The sequence below is a fragment of the Eubalaena glacialis genome, chromosome 20 (assembly GCF_028564815.1).
Source record: "Eubalaena glacialis isolate mEubGla1 chromosome 20, mEubGla1.1.hap2.+ XY, whole genome shotgun sequence".
NCBI lineage: Eukaryota > Metazoa > Chordata > Mammalia > Artiodactyla > Balaenidae > Eubalaena > Eubalaena glacialis.
This window is the reverse complement of record NC_083735.1, coordinates 24,156,398-24,181,425: the sequence shown is the minus strand read 5'-3', so window position 1 is coordinate 24,181,425 and position 25,028 is coordinate 24,156,398. Positions and strand designations below refer to the sequence as shown.

Below are 25,028 nucleotides of genomic sequence, written 5' to 3'. Positions count from 1 at the left end.
ACTGTTGACTCGACATCTGAGAAGGCAGGAAAGAACACAACATTTGGGGCACAGTTGGCATTCTGGTTTGGTTGGAGAATGATAGAAGCAAGGGTGGAAAGAGCTTGCGACCAGATTTTGGAATGTCTTCAGTTTAAATAGTGGTTTAAGTTTAGATTGTATTTGAATGCGAATTCAGAAAGAAAGAACCTTTATTCCCTGTCATTTTCTTTCCTCACAGCAATGACCATAAGAATGGCAGAAATATAAAACAGTGTTTATTTTGTGTTAATCCTAATATACCAGAACACTGAGGAAAAAACACTTGATAAAAATTGTTTTCTGATGGTTTAGGAATAGGAGGGTATTTAAAAATCATAGTCACAAGAAAAATGCCTGACACACTTTTGTCTTTATAGAGCAGCAACACCCTTTTCTGACTCGTGGTACTACCCATCCTACCCTCCCTCATACTCCAGCACGTGGAATAGTCGTGCCTACTCACCACTTCGTGGAGACCCAGGAAGCTATCCAGCGTGTTCAAGCTCAGAGCCAAGAACCAGAACAGCATCAGGTGAGAGCAAAAAATCAAGAAGTTCCTATTCAGTAAAGTACAGAAACAATTTGGAACTTAGATGATTAACTATACATTTAGCAGTCATGGTTTTATGTGGTATACCCACCAGAAATATTAGTTGCACAGTTAACTGAGATTAAAATATAATTCAGATCCATTCTTTCCTCCCACTTCTGTTCTTTAAAACTCAAACAGAAATTTGGTTTAGACTCATGTCTGTCACTAACCAAGGTTTTAACTTAAACCTTCCTGGACGTTGGTTTCCATGTATGTTTAATTCTGGTTTATCTCGAGGGGTCCTTTAAGCTCTAAAATGGGAATTTTCTAGGTAGAAGGTTGAACTTTTCAATTTGGTAAAACTCAATAAAAATGTATTGAGCCATTCTTTAAATCATTGTCAAAAATATGTTTATTGCAATGGCTAAGAGGAAATTTTGTAAAGAAGCAGAGATATGATATAAAAAAACAAATTATTTGGAGTTAAATATCTAGCTAATTAGCAGAGAATTGGAGGTAGTGGATAATGAGGAAGTGATAGATTGCTGCGGGTTGGATTTGTCTTCTTCAGCAGAGGGAAGAAGTTACAGAACAATGAATAATTCTTGAAATTGACAGAAAATATATTTAAATATGTTTAAAAATGTCAGAGTGGAATTCTCATAGTGCTGGTGTGAATGAATTGATATGATCACTTTGAAAAGCTGTTAGGCATTACCTACTAAAATTGAACATAAGCATACTCAAGATCCAGCAGTTTCACAAATACGTAGTAACAGAAGTGCGTACACTTTTACACTTAAAGATAAGTACAAGGATGTTTGTAGCATCCTTATTCATAATAGCCTTCAACTGGAAGAAATCCATGTATCTTCCAGCAGTAAAATGGATGAATAAATTGAGTTATATTCATACAGTGGAATACTGTGCAACAGTGAGAATAAGTAAATAGTTGTATGCGATAATGTGGATAAATTTATCAGATGTAAAGGAAGAAGCCAGACACACAAGAATATGTACAATATGATTGCAACATTCATGTTTTATCAATATACATGTTTAAAAACAAGCAAAACTAATCTGTGGTGTTAGATGTTAAGATAGTGGTTGCTTTAGGGGAGAAAAAGAGGTGGTAATGATTGACAAGATATATAAAAATGTAACTACGTAGGACATGATGTGACAAAAGAAAACTCATTCTCAGTGGAAACAAGAATTGTAAGAAACTGTATATATCAACTAGAAATGTATGGGACTTATGTGAAGAAAATCATTAGACATTACCAAATAACCTACAGGAAGATCTGAGAAAAATTGAGTTTCCAGATGGGAACACTTGTGGTCTTGTAACCTGTCTGTTAGCATGTTTGCATCCTGGGGGAGCTGGGGGTGCCTAGTTAACCTTTACCATCAAAAGTCCGTGACCCTCCCCCATGATACTTCTATTTACCGCTGGAGTCGTGAGAGGTAGCAGGGCCTGGCTTAGGCTCCACTGGTCTCTCTGCTGTTTGGCTCAGACTTTGGGTCTTGCCTGTACCATGCTGGCCCCAGCACAGAACACATCTTTGGTTTCCTGACTAAAAGTTATTCCCAGCAAGCGTGTGTGTGCTTAGCAGACTTGATGCTGATTGGATGGCTGGAAGGGCTGTTGTGGGGAGTTGATGCACTGAGTCCTGCAGCCCTGGTCCACAAGCTCATTCTCTCCTTCTTCCCTCGTGTCTCGTACTATTTGCTAACAATAAACGTGTATTACTGTTGTAATTTTATAAGCAATTGTAATGCATTTTAAAAAACTAATATAAAATTTACTCTTCTCATTCTAGGATACGGTGGTACCAGAAGACGATAAGAAAGTAAAAAGTTGGGGTCAAACATTGGATGCAAAACTTCTGATTTTTCATCACTTTCTCTTATAAAACGTGCCCCTTGCTAACAACTGGGGAAAGGGAATATGCAAAAGTTCTGTGGTGTTTTGTCCTGTATAGCTTTTTGTATTCTGTTATTTGAGGCTAAGAGTTGACATAGGACAAAATGCTTATGTAGAGAATCGTATGTTTGTGTAACACGCAGATGTATATTATAGTTTTTGAAAGTGATGACTACTGTAGAATGCTGAGAATGTATTGTGTGATTTCTAACACCTGTGATGCCATAAGAAGCATTAAGAATGAAGGCTTTATACCAATAGACACTGAGTACAGAAATTTTCAGTCTTAGGTGGTTTTAGTTGTTGATTCATTACATCATAGAAGCGATAATAATCTATTTGGTATGTGTTATTGGGTGTTTGCTGTTCTTCAAACACTTAAACCAAACTTTGGACTACTAATTATACTTCCCTGTGTGTTTTGATCACTTCTGAGCTCAGGAGCTTTGAACCTGTCCGTGGTGTGTGGGGTTCTGGTAAGTGAGAACTACCTTTTTAGGAAAAGGTAGAAAATAAGTATCTAGAAGGTTGTTGTGAATGGCAGTGTGCTGACAAAAATGCTTGAAGCCTCCATATTCATTTTTTTAAGAAGTAAAGTCCAAGTGCTTCAGCAAAGGTTTTCTAATAACAGAAGCATGTAGTTCTCTGTGGAATCTCAGATGTTGTAGCAGTCTGTGTCAATCTTACATTAAAATGACAGAAAAAATAAAAACAAACAAAGGGTTTTATTCTTTCTTTCTACCAGCCTTGACACAAATTCGTGTGACTTTTTTACCTTTTTTTTTCCGAAGGAAAGGGGGTTCATGCAGAAGTTCTCTCTCCCTAAACAGTAATTTCCTGTGGTAGTCTTGCCTTAGCTACTGGTCACACAAAAAACCTAAATTCAGGAATTCCCAGTTACACTCATTAAACTTCATTATTTTGCTAGGAAAGACAAGAACAGATTTGTGTTGTTATTATCACTACATATACTACTAATTCTTTTATTGAAGTACAGTTGCTGTATAATAATGTTACAGGTGTACAATATAGTGAGTCACAATCTTTAAAGGTTATACTCCATTTATAGGTATTATAAAATATTGGTTTTATTCCCTGTGTTGTACAGTATATCCTTGTAGCTTATTTTGTACCTAATAGTTTGAACCTCTTAATTCCCTACCCCGATATTATCCCTCCACTCTCCCCTCTCTCCACTAGTAACCACTATTTTGTTCTCTATATCTGTGTAGATACTACTAATTCTTATACCTACAGTAGTCATTGTACCTTAACCAATGGGTTTCAGGATTCTTGCTTGCTTTTTTTGTTTGTTTTGGCTGTGCTGCCCACTGAACCGCCAGGGAATCCCCCCAGGATTCTTGCTTTCCTGAAAATTATGGGTAATTTTGGAGAGCAGTGCCAGCTTGTATTTTCCCTGACAGAGAATTGCTCATGGTGGCATGTGCAAGTATCTGGCTTGGTGACCTTTTGACATCAGAGGGCTGAAAACTCCACCTTCAGATCCTGTTAAGTGCCTGCATTTTTGAAACTAGAGGCCTGTAGCTTAGTTACACCTACACAGAATGGGATAAATTGCCCAGCAAAGAAATATCCAAGATACCAGTCAGATTTTTACCACAGTTATCTATGCCGTGTGGCTGACAGGGTCTTGGTGCTCTGGCTGGGTGTCAGGCCTGAGCCTCTGAGGTGTGAGAGCCGAGTTCAGGACATTGGACCACCAGAGACCTCCTGGCCCCATGTAATATCAATCGGCGAGAGCTCTCCCAGAGACCTCCGTCTCAATGCTAAGACCCAGTTCCATTCAATGACCAGCAAGCTACAGTGCTGGACACCCCATGCCAAACAACTGGCAAGACAGGAACACAACCCCACCCATTAGCAGAGAGGCCGCCTAAAATGATAATGAGTTCACAGACACGCCAGAACACACCACTGGACGTGGTCCTGCCCACCAGAAAGACAAGATCCAGCCTCACCCACCAGAACACAGGCACCAGTCCCCTCCACCAGGAAGCCTACACAACCCACTGAACCAACCTTACCCACTGGGGGCAGACACCAAAAACAATGGGGGCAGACACCAAAGACAACGGGAACTACAAACCTGCAGCCAGCAAAAAGGAGACCCCAAACACAGTAAGTGAAGCAAAATAGGAAGACAGGGAAATATGCAGCAGATGAAGGAACAAGGTAAAAACCCACCAGACCAAACAAATGAAGAGGAAATAGGCAATCTACCTGAAAAGGAATTCAGAGTAATGATAGTAAAGATGATCCAAAATCTTGGAAACAGAATGGAGAAAATACAAGAAACGTTTAACAAAGACCTAGAAGAACTAAACGGCAAACAAACAATGACGAACAACACAAGAAAAAAGAATGAAAAGAATTGAGGACAGTCTCAGAGACCTCTGGGACAACATTAAACGCACCAATATTCAAATTATAGGGGTCCCAGAAGAAGAAGAGAAATAGAAAGGGACTGAGAAAATATTTGAAGAGATTATAGTTGAAAACTTCCCTAATATGGGAAAGGAAGTAGTCAATCAAGTCCAGGAAGCACAGAGAGTCCCATACAGGATAAATCCAAGGAGAAGCACACCAACACATACTAATCAAACTATCAAAAATTAAATACAAAGAAAAAATATTAAAAGCAGCAAGGGAAAAACAACAAATAACATACAAGGGAATCCCCATAAGGTTAACAGCTGATCTTTCAGCAGGAACTCTGCAAGCCAGAAGGGATTGGCAGGACATATTTAAAGTGATGAAAGGGAAAAACCTACAACCAAGATTACCCAGCAAGGATCTCATTGAGATTCGACGGAGAAATTAAAACCTTTACAGACAAGCAAAAGCTAAGAGAATTCAGCACCACCAGACCAGCTCTACAACAAATGCTAAAGGAACTTCTCTAGGCAGGAAACACAAGAGAAGGAAAAGACCTACAATAACAAACCCAAAACAATTAAGAAAATGGTAATAGAACATACACATCGATAATTACCTTAAATGTAAATGGGTTAAATGCTCCCGCCAAGACATAGACTGGCTGAAAGGATACAAAACAAGACTCATGTATATGCTGTCTAAAAGAGACCCACTTCAGACCTAGGGACACATACAGACTGAAAGTGAGGGGATGGAAAAAGATATTCGATGCAAATGGAAATCAAAAGAAAGCTGGAGTGACAATTCTCATATCAGACAAAACAGACTTTAAAATAAAGACTATTACAAGAGACAAAGAAGGACACTACATAATGATCAAGGGATCAATCCAAGAAGAAGATATAACAATTGTAAATATTTATGCAACCAACATAGGAGCACCTCAATACATAAGGCAAATGCTAACAGCCATAAAAGGGGAAATTGACAGTAACACAATCATAGTAGGGGACTTTAACACCCCAGTTTCACCAATGGACAGATGATCCAAAATGAAAATAAATAAGGAAACACAAGCTTTAAATGATACAGTATGGACTTAATTGATATTTATAGGACATTCCATCCCAGAACAACAGAATACACTTTCTTCTCAAGTGCTCATGGAACATTCTCCAGGATAGATCATACCTTGGGTCACAAATCAAGCCTTGGTAAATTTAAGAAAATTGAAATTGTATCAGGTATCTTTTCCAACCACAATGCTATGAGACTAGATATCATTAGAGGAAAAAAATCTGTAAAAAATACAAACACATGGAGGCTAAACAATACACTACTAAATAACCAAGAGATCACTGAAGAAATCAAAGAGGAAATCAAAAAATACCTAGAAACAAATGATAATGAAAACACGATGACCCAAAACCTATGGGATGCCTGAAAAGCAGTTCTAAGAGGGAAGTTTATAGCAATACAATCCTACCTGAAGAAACAAGAAACACCTCAAATAAACAACCTAACCTTACACCTAAAGCAATTAGAGAAAGAAGAACAAAAAACCCCCCAAAGTTAGCAGAAGGAAAGAAATCATAAAGATCAGATCAGAAATAAATGAAAAAGAAATGAAGGAAATGATAGCAAAGATCAATAAAACTAAAAGCTGGTTCTTTGAGAAGATAAACAAAATTGATAAACCATTAGCCAGACTCATCAGGAAAAAAAGGGAGAAGACTCAAATCAACAGAATTAGAAATGAAAAAGGAGAAGTAACAACTGACACTGCAGAAATACAGAGGATCATGAGAGATTACCACAAGCAACTATATGACAATAAAATGTACAACCTGGAAGAAATGGACAAATTCTTAGAAAAGCACAACCTTCTGAGACTGAACCAGGAAGAAATAGAAAATATAAATAGACCAATCACAAGCACTGTGACTGAAACTGATGAAAAATCTTCCAACAAACAAAAGCCCAGGACCAGATGGCTTCACAGGCGAATTCTATCAAACATTTGGAGAAGAGCTAACACCTGTCCTTCTCAAACTCTTCCAAAATATAGCAAAGGGAGGAACACTCCCAAACTCATTCTACAAGGCCACCATCACCCTGATACCAAAACCAGACAAAGATGTTACAAAAAAAGAAAACTACAGGCCAATATCACTGATGAACATAGATGCAAAAATCCTCAACAGAATACTAGCAAACAGAATCCAGCAGCACATTAAAAGGATCATACACCATGATCAAGTGGGGTTTATCCCAGGAATGCAAGGATTCTTCAATATACACAAATCAATCAATGTGATACACCATATTAACAAATTGAAGGATAAAAACCATATGATTATCTCAATAGATGCAGAAAAAGCTTTTGACAAAAATCAACACCCACTTATGATAAAAACTCTCCAGAAAGTGAGCATAGAGGGAATATACCTCAACATAATAAAGGCCATATATGACAAGCCCACAGCCAATATCATTCTCAATGGTGAAAAACTGAAACCATTTCCACTAAGATCAGGAACAAGGCAAGGTTGCCCACTCTCACCACTATTATTCAACATAGTTTTGGAAGTTTTAGCCACAGCAGTCAGAGAAGAAAAAGAAATAAGAGGAATCTAAATCAGAAAAGAAGAAGTAAAACTGACACTGTTTGCAGACGACATGACACTATACGTAGAGAATCCTAAAGATGCTACCAAAAAACTGCTAGAGCTAATCAATTAATTTGGTAAAGTAGCAGGATACAAAATTAATGCACAGAAATCTCTTGCATTCCTATACACTAATGATGAAAAATCTGAAAGAGATATTAAGGAAACACTCCCATTTACCATTGCAACAAAAAGAATAAAATACCTAGGAATAAACCTACCTAAGGAGACAAAAGACCTGTATGAGAGAAAACTATAAGACACTGATGAAAGAAATTAAAGATGATACAAACAGATAGAGAGATATACCATGTTCTTGGATTGGAAGAATCAACATTGTGAAAATGACTATACTACCCAAAGCAATCTACAGATTCAATGCAATCCCTATCAAACTACCACTGGCATTTTTCACAGAACTAGAACAAAAAATTTCACAATTTGTATGGAAACACAAAAGACCCCAAATAGCCAAAGCAATCTTAAGAAAGAAAAACGGAGCTGGAAGAATCAGGCTCCCTGACTTCAGACTATACTACAAAGCTACAGTAATCAAGACAGTATGGTACTGGCACAAAAACAGAAATATAGATCAATGGAACAGGATAGAAGCCCAGAGATAAACCCATGCACATATGGTCACCTTATCTTTGATAAAGGAGGCAAGAATATACAACGGAGAAAAGACAGCCTCTTTAATAAGTGGTGCTGGGAAAACTGGACAGCTACATGTAAAAGAATGAAATTAGAACACTCCTAACACCATACACAAAACTAAACTCAAAATGGATTAAAGACCTAAATGTAAGGCCAGACACTATAAAACTCTTAGAGGAAGACATAGGCAGAACACTCTATGACATAAATCACAGCAAGATCCTTTTTGACCCACCTCCTAGAGAAATGGAAATAAAAACAAAAGTAAACAAATGGGACCTAATGAAACTTAAAAACTTTTGCACAGCAAAGGAAACCATAAAGAAGACAAAAAGACAACCCTCAGAATGGGAGAAAATATTTGCAAATGAAGCAAGTGACAAAGGATTAATCTCCAAAATATACAAGCAGCTCAATATCAAAAAAACAAACAACCCAAACCAAAAATGGGCAGAAGACCTAAACAGACATTTCTCCCACGAAGATATACAGATTGCCAACAAACACATGAAAGGATGCTCAACATCACTAATGATTAGAGAAATGCAAATCAAAACTACAATGAGGTATCACCTCACACCAGTCAGAATGGCCATCATCAAAAAGTCTACAAACAATAAATGCTGGAGAGGGTGTGGAGAAAAGGGAACCCTCTTGCACTGTTGGTGGGAATGTAAATTGATACAGCCACTATGGAGAACAGTATGGAGGTTCCTTAAAAAACTACAAATAGAAGTGTCATACGACACAGCGGTCCCACTACTGGGCATATACCCAGAGAAAACCATAATTCAAAAAGAGTCATGTACCACAATGTTCGTTTCAACTCTATTTACAATAGCCAGGACATGGAAGCAACCTAAGTGTCCATCATCGGATGAATGGATAAAGAAGATGTGGCATATATATACAATGGAATATTACTCAGTCATAAAAAGAAACGAAATTGAGTTATTTGTAGTGAGGTGGATGGACTTTGATACTGTCATACAGAGTGAAGTAAGTCAGAAAGAGAAAAACAAACACCGTATGCTAACACATATATATGGAATCTAAAAAAAAAAAAAAGGTTCTGAAGAACGTAGGGGCAGGACAGGAATAAAGACGCAGATGTAGAGAATGGACTTGAGAACACGGGGTGGGGAAAGGGTAAGCTGAGACGAAGTGAGAGAGTGGCTTCGACATATATACACTACCAAATGTAAAATAGATAGCTAGTGGGCAGCAGCCGCATAGCACAGGGAGATCAGCTCGGTGCTTTGTGACCACCTAGAGAGGTGGGATAGGGAGGGTGGGAGGGAGGGAGACGCAAGGGGGAGGGGATATGGTGATATATGTATACGTGTAGCTGATTCACTTTGTTACATAGCAGCAACTAACACAACAATGTAAAGCAATTATACTCCAATAAAGATGTTAAGAAAAAAAAAAAAGAATTGCCCATGGTATCTCGTAATCAAAAATTCTTATGAAGTAACCTGTCATGGCACAAGGAGAGCCCAAAATTTCAAAATGTATGTTTCTTAGCAGCATTGGTGGCCACTGCCTAGCTTTTTCTAAACCTTTTTTTCTTTCATCACTAGAGGGCAGTAACGCTCCACTATACAAAGTTAGTGGGCAGTGAAGTCTCTACTTTGAATATTTTGCGATTTGTTGATGCTGTTGTAGACCTACTAGATAGATAATCTTCCCCCAGAATGCTACTGGAAGATGAGGGTTGCTTATACTACAGTTGTTTTTCACATGAGATGTTTCTGACATACTATTAGAACCAGTGTCACTGGTCCCCCATTTTCTGTCACATAGGACTTAATTCTTTTCTATACATAAAAACAAACCCAGATTCTGATGACATCTCATCTTTTTCACTGTCGCCACTCAGGTTCAAGTCACCATCATCTGTCACTCAGTGACGTCTACTCTGACTACTTGCGTCCATTAGGTTAGACCAGTAACAAATAATCCCCTAGTTTCACTGGGTTAAATCAAATGAGTAGGGGCTTCTGTTCATCAGAGTTACTCGGGGATTCTGGTGCATAGGAGCTTCCTTTCAGCATGTTCTTCTGCTGTGGCTGCAGCAGAGGGAAGGGCATGTGGAGAATCACGCACTATTCTTAAAGCTTCTGTCCAGAAATGATGTGTCATTTCTGCTCTTCGTTGGCCTAACTAGGTCACATGGCCATGCCTAACTTTAATATGGTAGGGAAGTACAATCCTAACATGGGCCTGGAAATGGAAAACCAAATATGTTTACTAATCAACAGTAACAAAACCAAACTACTCTGTTTTAAAATTTTAAATAATTTCCAACTCCCCATTTCTGCCCCAGGACTTTGTATCTTCCTTACTCTCTTGCATGTTTTCCCCATAGCACTTATTATCTTCTAACTTATTATATACTTTATTATTATTTTTTCTACCTCTTCTCACTAGAGTAGAAGTCCCACAAGGGCAGGGATTTTGTCTATATTGTTCTATGCTATATTTGCATTGCTCAGAACAGGGTCTATCTTATAGCAGGCATTCAATGAGCTCATACTGGATGAATGAATAAGCAATTGATCATATACCAGTTTTGTTCTCATACAATAGCCCACTATATATGCTCTGGCTAGCAAGAGAGGGACAGTGGCATGAATTAGAGAAATTACTTCCTACAGTTATTCGAAACCATATTAATCAGGAAAGTCTTTGCTAGTAGGAAATCTTACTGGGAGAATGAATTCTTTTGAACTTGGGAGCTCCAAAAGCATCATGACAATAAACAGATTGATAATATTATTTATTGTAGTATCTTGACAGCTGGATTCACATATAGTGGCAAACACATAATCAATTATTTTAAATACATGCTGTTATGGTCCCTGCAGAGGCACATGGACGTCCACCCAAAGTGTGGATTGGATGTCAAGACGGATGTTGTCTCACATACACAAGAGGGTATAAAAAAGTTTATTACTGACATAATTGAGGTGTCTTGGGAGAATAGGGCTGGCCTCTCAAGCAGGTTTGAAATGAGTTTTAATCATGACTAGGGTGTGAAGCTGGGGTGAGAGCTCCTATGCAGGGCCAGGAACACAAGGGGGAGAGGGAGGGGTGAGACTTAAAAGCTGTCAGCAGTCAGACATCAAAAATGGAGTCAGTTGCTGGGAATGTAAATTGATACAGCCACTATGGAGAACAGTATGGAGGTTCCTTAAAAAACTAAAAATAGAACTACCATACGACCCAGCAATCCCACTACTGGGCATATACCCTGAGAAAACCATAATTCAGAAAGAGTCATGTACCAAAATATTCATTGCAGCTCTGTTTACAATAGCCAGGACCTGGAAGCAACCTAGGTGTCCATCATCGGATGAATGGATAAAGAAGATGTGGCACATATATACAATGGAATATTACTCAGCCATAAAAAGAAATGAAATGGAGGTGTTTGTAATGAGGTGGATGGAGTTAGAGTCTGTCATACAGAGTGAAGTAAGTCAGAAAGAGAAAAAGAAATACAGTATGCTAACACATATATATGGAATCTAAGGAAAAAAAAAAAAGGTCATGAAGAACCTAGTGGCAAGATGGGAATAAAGACACAGACCTACTAGAGAATGGACTTGAGGATATGGGGAGGGGGAGGGGTGAGATGTGACAGGGTGAGAGAGTGGCATGGACATATATACACTACCAAATGTAAAATAGATAGCTAGTGGGAAGCAGCCGCATAGCACAGGGAGATCAGCTTGGTGCTTTGTGACCACCTAGAGGGGTGGGATAGGGAGGGTGGGAGGGAGGGAGATGCAAGAGGGAAGAGATATGGGAACATATGTATATGTATAACTGATTCACTTTGTTATAAAGCAGAAGCTAACACACCATTGTAAAGCAATTATACTTCAATAAAGATGTTTAAAAAAAAAAAAAAAATGGAGTCAGACTCGGGGGCTTCCCTGGTGGTGCAGTGGTTGAGAATCTGCCTGCCAATGCAGGGGACACGGGTTCGAGCCCTGGTCTGGGAAGATCCCACATGCCGTGGAGCAAATGGGCCCATGAGCCACAATTACTGAGCCTGCGCGTCTGGAGCCTGTGCTCCGCAACAAGAGAGGCCGCGATAGTGAGAGGCCCGTGCACTGCGATGAAGAGTGGCCCCCGCTTGCCACAACTAGAGAAAGCCCTCGCACAGAAACGAAGATCCAACACAGCCATAAATAAATAAATAAAATTAAAAAGCAGGGAGCATTTGTCTCCAGTAGTCAATTATAAAAAAAAAAAATAATAAATGGAGTCAGACTCTTTATTACATAGACATTCTTAGTATGAGTTCAGTATTGCTTAACTTGATATTTGTAAAGTGATTCACAATTTGTTAGTTAATGGATTTCATGGAAATGAAAGGATCTACTGTCATTTTCTGTAGGGCAAATGCAGCACTGGTGGGAAATAGACAAAGACACACTCTTGGCTGGCTTCCATCTTTAAGTGTTGTGATAGTTAGATTTATGTCTCCACTGGGCCATGGGTACCCGGATATTTGGACAAACATTATTCTGTGAGGGTGTTTTGGGGTGAGATTAACATTTAAATCAGTAGCCTCAGTAAAGCAGATTGCACTCCTTAGTGTAGGTGGGCCTCACATAATCAGTTGAAGGCCTGACTAGAACAAGAGGGCGGACCTTCCCACAAATAAGAGAGAATTCCTTCTCCTTGACTGCCTTTGAACCAAAACATCAGTTCTTCCTGGGTCTCGAGCCCGCCAGTCTTTGGATTGGAACCATACCATTGGTTCTCATGGGTGTCCAGCTTGCCAACCCACCCTGTAGATCTTGGGACTTGTCAGCCTCCACTACAATACTACCTTCTAGAAATAATAATGTGAAACTTGAAATTGTTTTGTCTCCTTGCTTTCCTCTCCTGCTTCACCCTGTAAGCTTGGACATAGGAGGGGAAAATAGTGAAGGAATGGAGAGGTTTGATGGTTACCTTGATTTCAAAGAAGTCACAGAAAACATTTTTAAAAAAATTTTTTAGGCAGACAGAATATGGGGTATGTGTGGGATCGAATTAAGACCAGGGCCCACTGGAACAAGTATTAGGATCTTTTTTTTTTTTTTTTTGTCCACACCACGCAGCATGTGGGATATTAGTTCCCCGACCGGGGATCGAACCTGCTCCCCCTGCATTGGAAGCACGGAGTCTTAACCACTGGACCGCCAGGGAAGTCCCACAGTATTAGGATCTTAAACGGCCAGATTTCCTCAAATTACTGACCGCCTGTTCAAGAACAGCAGAAACACCTATTAACTAAAATTTTGAGTTTCAATAAGACAAGCTTTTTAAAAATAAGACTCCCCTTTTGCTTTCACTTAAAAATATGTGAGCATATAACGCATATAGATGGAATCTAAAAAAATGGTACTGATGAACCTAGTGGCAGGGCAGGAATAAATATGCAGACGTAGAGAACAGACTTGAGGACACGGGGTTGGGGGAAGGGTAAGCTGGGACGAAGTGAGAGAGTAGCATTGACATATATACACTACCAAATGTAAAATAGATAGCTAATGGGAAACTGTTGCATAGCACAGGGAGATCAACTTGATGCTTTGTGATGACCTAGAGGGGTGGGATAGGGAGGGTGGGAGGGAGAGGATATGGGGATATATGTATACTATAGCTGATTCACTTTATTATACAGCAGAAACGAACACAACATTGTAAAGCAATTATACTCCAATAAAGATGTTAAAAGAAAGAAAAAAATATATGAGCATCATATAAAGTATGGATTCCAATCTCCACTTTTTTTTTTTTCTTGGCTGCATCACGGGGCATGCAGGATCCTAGTTCCCCGGCCAGGGATAGAGCCCGTGCCCCCTGCAGTGGAAGCAGGGAGTGTCCTAACCACTGGACCACCAGGGAATTCCTCCCAATCTCCATTTTTAAAAATTGAAGTATAGTTGATTTATAATGTTGTGTTAGTTTCAGGTGTACAGCAAACTGATTCAGTTATATATATACATATATAGATATATGTTCTTTTTCAGATTATTTTCCACTGTAGGTTATTACAAGATATTTAATATAGTTCCTTGGGCTATACAGTAAATCCGTGTTGCTTATCTAATCTCCTTTTTTAAAAGTAGCTTTCATTAGTGTTTTGGAAAAATTGCCCTGTGTATTCCCTATCCTCTACTAGTTTTGGCCCATCTGATAATCCCCCTACCTACACCGACCCAGCTCACTGTACGGCCCCTGGGAAATGGTCCAGTCATGGGACCTTCTCTCCTGTCTCTACTGCCTTCCATTCTGTTTCCCTCACTTCTCTTCTTTCTGCCTGCGGCCACTCCTCTTCTTTCTTTTCTTTTCACACTATTAGAGGGTAGGCTCTGGGGGAGTGTAGATGACTAGGGTTGGTAGAATAGCACAAGAGGTAGCGAGAGGGAGAGGAAAGATGGAAACATCAGCTCTCCTGGCTGCACCTCTCCCTACCCCACTTCCAACCACCACTGCCAACCACTGGCTCCAGCACTGGGAGTGGCAACCTCTTTCAATCCCTCAGTCTTTTCTCAGCGTCCCTAATATGTCCCACTCCCAGGCCTCCCTTTGGGGTGATGACTGGCTCTCAGAGCAGCTGTGGGAGGGAAAGAGAGAGGAAGCAGTCAGGAAGCTGCAGAGGCTGTCCAGAAGGCGTCACCAGCCCTCACAAACCACGCCCCAGGTCAGGTATAGGACTGGTTCCCTGGTCTAGTCTGGTTAGGAGGTCAGATGCCTAAAGTCAGTGCCTTCTTTCTTTCAAACCTTAGGTCAAGGTTTTGTTCCCTCTGATATGAGGAAGAGAAACACGTGGACTTATAGCTGACAAATCAACAGATTACGATGCTGCTCATAACCCACAGCTAATCTTAGCTATTTAAAAATATCTGGGTTACTCTTTTGGAAGTGTTTCTCAAATGTGACTTTTCTTCCTCAGATATGGTGTAGAGGAAACAGTATTGAGAATCTCTGCCCTAATATATACTATATCCATCTTCCTTAGGTACATCTTAGTCTGATTTCCTCCCCATCCCAGGTGCTAGGCTGTTTTCTTACTAGTGACATCACTTACGATAGGAATTTTGTGAGGAGAACAGGTGGGGAACATCTGGACGCCTAGTTCTCTCTCCTGTGTCAGATGTCGGCAGAGACCAAAACAGTGAATTCATCCTCAGTGATCAGTTTTACATTTTCTTGTGAATAGTTATTAATTTAAAAATATATTACAAAACTATCAAATATGAGAAAAGTATGGAGAAAAGTATATCAAATATTCTTGTATCTACTACCCAGGTTTATCCGATCTTAAAATTATATCTATTTCAGATCTATCAATCTATCCACCTAATAAATATTATAATCCATTATATATGTATACAATCTATATGTATATAATATCTATTATATATACAAACTATTATATAAGATATCATATTGTTGACGGTTTTCTTTGCTGTGTGAAAGCTTTTAAGTTTGATTAGGTCCAATTATTTATTTTTGTTTTTTTTGTTTCCCTTACCTGAGGAGACAGAGCCAAAAAAATATTGCTAAGACCGATGTCAAGGAGACTACTGCCTATGTTTTCTTCTAGGAGTTTTATGGTTTCCCAGGTCTTACATTTAGGTCTTTAATTTATTTTGAGTTTCCTTTGTATCAATATATGGTGTGAGAAAATGTGCTAATTTCATTCTTTTACATGTAGTTGTCCAGTTTTCCCATTACTACTTATTGAAGAGATGGTCTTTTCCTCATTGTATATTCTTGCTTCCTTTGTTGTAGATTAATTGACCATATATGCATGGGTTTATTTCTGGGCTCTTTGTTCCTATGATTATTTATTTTTATGCCTGAAAAACTCAGTCCCCTTCAAAAACCCTCCAAAGGCCTGTGCATTAGGTTGAACTGTATGAAATTGCCATGATCATAAGTCAAAAAACATCAAAAATTGGCAGTTTCATAAGGTTCGATCTAATACTTGCTTCAGAGTATAAATTCTATTTTGAAGTTATGAGAGGAAGGAATATCAGAAGGTTGAAATTTTGATAACAGAATACAGATGAAGGCTCCATCTCTGGGGACAGACAGTAAAGTCCCCAGGTGTTGAATTTGTGCCCATTTGAATTCTTCAATTCTGGGCATTTCTTCAATTTTATTGTAATTTAGTGACTCAATTTTAACTTGGCCTAGTTTAGATAAAGTTTTATCAGAAAGTTGCCGAAAAGTTATATATTTCGGTGTGTTGGATTGGCCTATGTATTTGCAATGTAAAAAATCCCATTTTGGAAGTAATCATTAGGAATAGGAGTCGGCCAGCTTGCTAGTTAGTTGGCCGGCACCTCGTTAGTGAGCTGGTAAGGTGGCCTGCTGAGTGATTTGGACAAAGAATCGAGAGTGAATTTACGTACTTCTAGATCTGATCTTCTTGTTAACACCGGAGAGCTGATTAATAACTGTGGAGAAAATAAAGGTCCTGCTGGGTGGCCCACGGGGAGCAGTACTAATTAGAAGCAACATCCTTGCCAAACAGACAGCTCCTGCTGTAGGGTTGATGAATAACCTTCTGACACCGGGAGCTGGAATCTAGCCGAATTCTTGTCACTTGCTCCTATAATTTGACTGTGTGATTCACTGACAAGAAAAGTGGCTCCCCGGAGGTAAACCCTCCCACACCTAAGCCCCTCAAATGCTGTCAGATGCCTTTTGAATTCACTCTTCTTTCAGAGATTGGTGATTAGGTAACCTCTCTGACTCAGTTTTTATGATTAAGGTAAATTATAAAATTAGTGACAATTAAATCTGCTATGGAAGAGGCTTGAGCCTCTATACAGCTTGTCAAGATGTAGTTACTATATTCAGTAGCACTTAATATGATCTCCTCAAGACTTGGGCCCATCTAGTTTCGTGGCTGGTGGAATTTAGTATCTATTCCTGTCCCCAAAGGGAATGGGGGCTGAATGTTGACTCAAATGACAGTGGTCGGGGGGGAGGTATTACCATATCTCCAAGCCTGTCAGAACTTTTAGAAGACAATGGATCACACCTTTCTCTTAGATTCTTCTGTTAAAAAAGTATATAAGTAATCAGTGATAACTTCCATAATAAAGATAAACAAAAGGAAAAACCAGAGTCAGCTGCCCCATGATCACTCAGACCTGGCTTATTAACACCTTGGGTGGACAGTCAGACCCTGAGTGGAGAGAAAATTCAGTCCAGAGCAGATATGGAGAAAAATGAGTTTCATGAAGGGAAAGGCACTTCCTCTGCATAACAGAAAGAGAAAGAAGATAGTAGTTGCAAATGGAGGTTTGGTGGCTGAAATACGAGGGACTTGGCTTGGAGGGCTCTGTACTCTTCATGAAGTGTGAAGAATGAGTATCAGCTGAGGGTATAAGGGAAGGAGGAAGTCGGAATTTTAGTGGAGGGGAGGGGTATGAAATCATGAAAAATGGGAGAGGTCCTCAGCAGAGAAAGGAAGATTTGCAGCATGGTTGAGTGTAAGTTTGAGGTTGGTCACTATGATTTGACCTTTTACCATTCTGCCTAGTTGGGGTTTTTCTCCAGCAATAACTAGTGTTTCAGGTTGAGGCACAGAGGAGTTAGGTGTTATTGGATCCATGCATAGATAGGCTTTTGATTTGGAAGCAGGAGATCAAGGAGTTGCAGGTATTTGCAAATGCAGTGTTAAATCCTGGAATTGCAGCTGGATGAGGAAGGACACGCTGGATAAAATGTTTGGAAGTGTCGGTGTGTTGGGGACATAGATGAGGTCAAAGAACTCTTGTCTTGGGATTGGAGAAACTTGAGAAAGTGATGTGAAAGCAAAGGTTATGGTAGGAGATTGGGATTTTTGGATTAGTGCCTTTTCTTTATCTTTCCTCCCTCCCTCCTTCCGTCCCTCTTTCCCTCCCTTCCTTCTTTCCTTCCTTCCTTCCTTCCTTTTTCTGAGAAGCTCAATGGAAGACGAAGTATCTTCTGCTGGGGTGATTAGAAAGGCTCAGTCGAGGTGAGATTTGAGTTGGCCTTGGAAAAATTTGTACGGGCAAAGAGGCTGCAAGTTATGTGGAGCTGTAATTTTGGTGAATGCATTGCACAAAGTGGAAATTCAAAACATTTGCTTTCCCTTGCAATGAATAGCTTTCCTCAGTCATTGCTGATGCTGTTTTAGAGAGGAACTAATATGCTATGTCAGACAGGCTCTCAGGGCGGTGTGTGTGTGTGTGCGCGTGTGTGTGCGTATGAACAGGATCTTGACATTTTAATTCAATGACTTCAGTTTGTCATTTTATCAAGTACTTTGCCTTTAGGGGACTGAGTCATTCCAGGCAAATCTAAAAGAGAATGATAAACTAAATTCCTACCAGTAAAGTTTCAAGACAAGAAAGTTCCTGTGGGCTGATTAGCACATTCTTCGCAGTAGGAGTCTGTTTCTTTCTTGTCTCTTTCTCTCTTTCTCTCTCTCTCTCTCTCTCTCTCTCTCTCTGCATAGGTATCTATTTTCTGTGCATTCAGTTATGTTTTGCACTATTTACTGAGTGCTTACTATGTTCTAGTCCCATGGTATGTTCTTTACTTTCATTAGCTCATTTAATCCTCATAGCAACACTATGAGCAAGGCATGATTATTATCCCCATTTTTTACACAGGAAACTGAGACTTAGAGAGGTTAAGTGTTTTGCTTTCATTCACCTAGCTGGTAGAGCTGGGTGTCAAATACAGCTTATGGACTAACCACGGTTTGAATAACTTAATCCTATGCTATGTGTGTGCACATGCACACACACACATTTAAAAAATTGAGATAAAATTCACGTAACATAAATTCACCATTTGAATGTGTACTATTCGGTGGCTTTTAGTACATCGCAAGGCTTTGTGACCATCACCACCATCTAACTCTGACCATCTTCATCCCTCCAAAAACACTCCATGCCCATTAGAGTCACTTCCTGTCTTCCCTTCCCACCAGCTTCCTGCATCCACTCGGCTTTCTGTCTCTGTGGATTTCCCTATTCTGGACATTTCATATAATTGTCAATATGTGGCCTTTTGTGTCTGGCTTCTTTCATTAGTTTTCAAAGCTCATCATGTAGCACGGATCAGCACTTCATGCCTTTTTTTTTTTTTTTTTTAAACATCTTTATTGAAGTACAATTGCTTTACAATGGTGTGTTAGTTTCTGCTTTATAACAAAGTGAATCAGTTATACATATACATATGTTCCCATATCTCTTCCCTCTTGCATCTCCCTCCCCTTCATGCCTTTTAATGGCAGAATAATATTCCATTATATGGATATGCCACGTTTTGTTTATTCATTCTTTAGTTAATGATATTTGAGTTGTTTCCACCTTGTGGTGGAAACTTTTGGCTATTATGAATAGTGTTGCTCTAAACACTAGTGTACAGTTTTTATTCCAACATACATTCTTCAGTTCTCTTAGGTAATACCTAGGAGAAGAATTGCCGGGTTGTATGGTAACTCTGTGTTTAACTTTCTGAAGAGCCACCAAACTGTTTTCCACAGTGTCTGCACCATTTTACATTTCCACTGACAATGTATAAGGGTTCTAATTATTTTATTTTATTTTATTCTATCCTATTGTATTCTGCACTGCGTGGCTTGTGGGATCTTAGTTCCCCGACCATGGACTGAACCCAGGCTCTCAACAGTGAGAGTGCAGAGTCCTAACCACTGGACCGCCAGGGAATTCCCCAGTTTCAAAAAATTACAGCCATCCTAGTGGGTGTGAAGTGGCATCTCATTGTGGTTTTGAGTTGCAGTTCCTTAATGACTGATAATACTGAATTTTTAATTTCATTATTGTACTTTATTTTTAACTCCAGAATATCTATTTGGTTCCTTTCTATAATTTTTAGGTGTTTACTGATATTCTCTATCTGGTGAGATATAATTCTGTTTCCTTTATTTCTTTGTATATAATTTCTTTTGCCTGCTTGAGCATATTTAAAATAGTTAATATAATGTTTTTGTCTAGTAAGTCCAAAACCTGGGCTTCCTCAGGGGAAATTTCTATTAACTTCCTTATTTCCTGTTTATTGGCTTTATTCTTTCTTTTCACACCTTGTAAGTTTTAATTGAAAACTGAACATTTTGGATATTAGAACATGGTAACTCTGCTAATCTGATTCTCCCCCACTACCTAGCGTATTCTGTTACTGCTTGTTGGAGTTATGGCTTGTTTAGTGACTTTTATGGACTAATTTTATAAAGTCTATATTCTTCGTCATCGTAGCCAATGAAATCTCTGCTCTGTTAGTTTAATGATCAACCAGTGATTCTACAGAGATGTCTAAACATCTGTTATAACATTTTGTTATGGCCTGGAACCATAACAAAAATCTCCTATTCTTTGGAGATGGTCTGGGTATGTTGGGTAATGTCTTCAGCGTTCCGCCAGGGCATTTACAGCCCTGCTTTATCCTTCATTTCCTGCTTGTGCAGAGCCTGAACACCGGCCAGAAGTGAGAGATCAGAGCTTTCTCAGGTCTTTTCCGAATGCATGTCCAGCCCTGGACATGTGTGTAGCCTCCTAGGTTCCTAGGAATATGTGGGAGCTTTTCAAAGCCCTTATTCTACAAAGCATTTCATACCCCAGCCATTCCTCCTAAGCTTTTCAGTTTGTCTATTGTTTATTCCAGTGTTTATTCCTTGCCCCAGGTGGCATCAGCTAATATATTTTCTTTTAAATGTTTTTAACAAATGAGTCCCTCACCCACTCTCCCCGCTCCAGGTAGCAGTCTCAGCCCTGGGAAAGTTGTGAATTTCTTGAAAGAAAGGCAAGCCCTTGGAGCTAGTCTTTCAGGGAACTACCAGACAGGTGGAAACAAACAACCACAATCTTTAAGAATAAAGCTGCTCTTCCCCCTCCAGTACTAGGTACCTGTACTGGGAATGTGGGCTGTTGCCTTCAAGGCCACTGCCAAGCTGGGCCACTCAAGGATGGGGCCAGGGTAAGTTAAATTGGTAAATATTTTTACCAACCAGTGCATTCCAGAGAATTTCACCCAAGGAACACATGACTTTGGCTGAAAGGTGAGACTTGTTTCCCATTAGGGTACAGTTAGAGGTGAATGGTTGGTTCACTGGTGGCTAGTTGGATTTTTCTCATGTCATAAAGGTCTTAGCCTGAAAGTCCAACTTTTATCCACTCTGAAAGTCAAACAGATGCGCACATGGTGGAGGACAGTGAATGAGACCATTGAGAGTTCATTTTGTGAGGGCAGACATACCTCTTGGCAAAGAACTCATCCTTAGGGATGAAAAAGTCATGTGTACATGCTTCCTTCAAAAACAATGGGCAAAGTGACAGAGAAGAAGGGATTCTGAGCACAATTTGAGGTCTGTTCTTTGGTTTGCTCCCACCCCCCGCCAGCCTCATAGTCTCATGACTGAATTCTGTAGAGAAAGAGCTGCAATGGAAGAGCAAAAACAAATAAAAGAGTGATTGTTTCCATCAGTGACCTCGGCAAACTTCGGTCTCATTTGTTAAATGAAGGTGTGAAATTAAAGCCCCTTCTAACTCTAGGGGTTAGATCTGTGATTCTATAATATTATCTGTGAATATGTGATTCTATAATGCTATCCATGAATATGCACATTCTGTGATTCTATAATGCTATCCATGAATATGCACATTCTGTGATTCTATAATGCTATCCATGAATATGCACATTCTGTGATTCTATAATGCTATCCATGAATACACTCCCCTCCGTTTCTTGGGTTTCTCTGTTAAGTTTCAGAGAGATCACCTGTTCCCTCTGTGCCTGGACTCTCCACACACACCCTTACTGCGTGGAGAGTCTTCTGTTCCAGCAGGAGCAGGAGGCAGGAAGAGTGGTCAACTACGGCTTCTGTTTCAGAGTCTCGAGGGCTAACCATTCCTCTATGGAACCCCACTACGGGTTCTGTTTCAGAGTCTCGAGGGCTAACCATTCCTCTATGGAACCCCACTACGGGTTCTGTTTCAGAGTCTCGAGAGCTAACCATTCCTCTATGGAACCCCACTATGGGTTCTGTTTCAATCAAAAGTTCTTGCAATCCTTCAGTGACAAGTCTCTGCTTTGTGAGAAGCTCTTGCAGTCAGGCTTTTGTTGCTGATTCATGCAAGAAAGGCTTCAACATTGACATTCTTTGAAAAAGTGTGGCAGAGATTTCTAGTGCTAAGTGATCTCCAGTTTTCTTCCCCCTTCTGGACACTTGGGAGGAATACTTTCCCTTTTCCCTTGCATCTGACTAGTTCTGGCTAATGGTATGTGAATAGAAGCAATACTTGTCACTTCTGGGCTGCAGCATTTATCTGTTGGTGTGAGGCACTCCATTGATAAGATATATGTCTAGAAGCAGACTTGCTGGGTTGTGTTGTCATGTACAACTTCAACATTATTATATAATGTCCAGTTTTGCTCTCCATAATGGTTGTAATAATTTACATTTTGACCAAGGTGATGAGAAAGGGCCATTTCTCCACATCAGTACCCAATTTGTGAAAAATTTAGAACATTTTGCAATCTATTGGCTATGAAATACTCTATTTTTGGTATAAATCTGTATTTCCATGATTAGTAGTAAAATTGACAATCCTTTCACATATTTACTGGCCACTGAAGTTTCATTTTCTGTGAACCATTTGTTCCTTTCTGTAGGGATCATGCTTCATTTATCACTGCTCTAAGTATTTTCTCTACATCTTGATAACTGTCCACATGCAGAATCCTGCTTTCACAAGAATGATGTCAGAAAACCTGCATCCCCAGGCTTTCTTGCAGTGAGGGTGCAGTGTTTAACCTAGATTTTTCCCATAGAAGACAATTTAGAAGTGAGCAATGTGAGTGGTATCCTTAGGGTAACTGTAGCTGCTGTATCAGATAAATCTCTTCCTCAGGACTGAAACACAATATACACTTGCTTCTCACTCATAACAAAGTCTGATATCGGAGTTCTTGGTGCAGCAGACTTCCACGTGGGCTCTCAGAAACTCCGGCAGTTGAAGAAGCAAGAGAGAACCATTTGTAGGAGGTTTTAACAGGCTCTTCCCAGAAGTGGTATGCTTCTTTTCTTCCTACATACTATTGGCCAGAACTCAGGCACATATCACACCTAACAGCAACAGAAATATAATCTAGTCATGGGTTTCGTGAGTGCATAGGAGTTCTGCTACATGGTGGAATTGCTCTTTTGACTAGCGTGGTGAGACATGGCTGGTTTCTTGGGAAAGTGATAGTGAGCTTTTGAACGTTCAGCCTTGAGAGCCATAGGAATGAGCCGTGCGGCAAGGGTGGTTCACCAGAAGTCTCTGCAATGTGGTTGGGTGTTGTTCCTGCCCGCAAAGTTTCAGTGCCTGGCCTTCTAGCTCTCCCAGGAATTCTCTTGGCTGTCTAATATACTTCAGCAAGTTCCTTTTCTGCTTAAGTAGCCTGAGTGGATTTCACAGGTTGTAGCTAAAAATTCTGAGTGTTATAATTTTCCTTTTTCTTTTGGTTACTTGTATTTATCTTTGAGATAGGGCCTCAGAGACTATCTCTACTGAAATAAGTAATGGTGTTTTATTCCTGTCTGCATAGTAGCTTCCATGCTCTACTTGTGTTAAAACAAGCCTGTGCTCACATGTGTACAAAAGCATGTCTCCAGTGGATCCATTCTGCAAGTTTCAGGCCCAAAGGCAGCTCTGTAAATCCGAACAAGGTACATTTTCATAATTCTTCTGCAGTTGAGGTAGGATAGTCTCATCTAATCATCGAGAGAAGTTTATTTGGAATCTTATTATTGCCACAAATGATAAGAGGTGGTGTGGAGAAGGCAATCTTCATTCCAGCAGGGGAGCTGCTGCCTCTGCTTTCCTCCCTGTTGGGAGTCCTTCAGGCTGGGCAGTGAAGTTGTGACAAATAGCCGTGAATCCGGCGTGTGATCTTGGAGATCAACCAGGTAAAGAATCAGGACTGACTAAGAGATCATGATTGATCTTTTATAGATTCCTGGGTTAAGGGAGAGGCAAGAGTTGAAAAGTATTAGGGTGGATTACAAACCCCTCCCTGATAACTGAGGTTCTTCAAAACCAGTGTCTCGGGCTTCCCTGGTGGCGCAGTGGTTAAGAATCCACCTGCCAACGCAGGGGACACGGGTTCGAGCCCTGGTCCGGGAAGATCCCACATGCCACAGAGCAACAAAGCCCGTGCTCCACAACTACTAAGCCTGCGCCCTAGAGCCTGCCTGCCACAACTCCTGAGCCCGCGTGCTGCAACTACTGAAGCTCATGCACCTAGAGCCCGTGCTCCGCAACAAGAGAAGCCACTGCAATGAGAAGCCCGCGCACCGCAACAAAGAGTAGCTCTCGCTCGCTGTAACTAGAGAAAGCCCGCACGCAGCAAGGAGGACCCAATGCAGCCAAAAATAAATTAAAAAAAAAAATAAATTTATTAAAAAAAAAACAAAACAGTAGCTCCACTTTTTGGTTCATATTGGATTTAAATCATATCCAAGTGTGACCCATTTAATAATGCCATTACTTGATTTCTTTCAGCTTAGGCAAATCACTTAAATTTTCTGGGTCTCAATTTCATCACATATGAAAATAAATGGTCTCTTATAGTCACCACTTCTGGGATTTGATTTCACTAGCAGATTTTCACTGATTCTTATTATTCTTGGTTGTTTCCAATATTCTCCACCAGGTGGCTCTATTCTCTCAATGTAAACCCCTGCCCACAGCCGGCTTTTGAGCCAGGCTTGCTTTTGCGGGTTATTCCCCTCTGCACAATTTCTACTCTTCTCCAAGTC

At 39.9% G+C, this 25,028-nt stretch overlaps 1 protein-coding gene across 1 annotated transcript in view; it reads left to right on the top strand.

Moving 5' to 3' along the window:
* The window catches only part of SARAF (store-operated calcium entry associated regulatory factor), an 18,780-nt gene extending 15,607 nt beyond the window's left edge, over positions 1-3,173 (top strand). Inside the window, exons 5-6 of the mRNA XM_061177281.1 lie at positions 399-553; positions 2,377-3,173. Of these exons, the coding sequence (XP_061033264.1) occupies positions 399-553; positions 2,377-2,402 (181 nt within the window). The 3' untranslated portion in view covers positions 2,403-3,173. The remainder of the gene's footprint in view (positions 1-398; positions 554-2,376) is intronic.
* Positions 3,174-25,028: the final 21,855 nt, after the last annotated feature.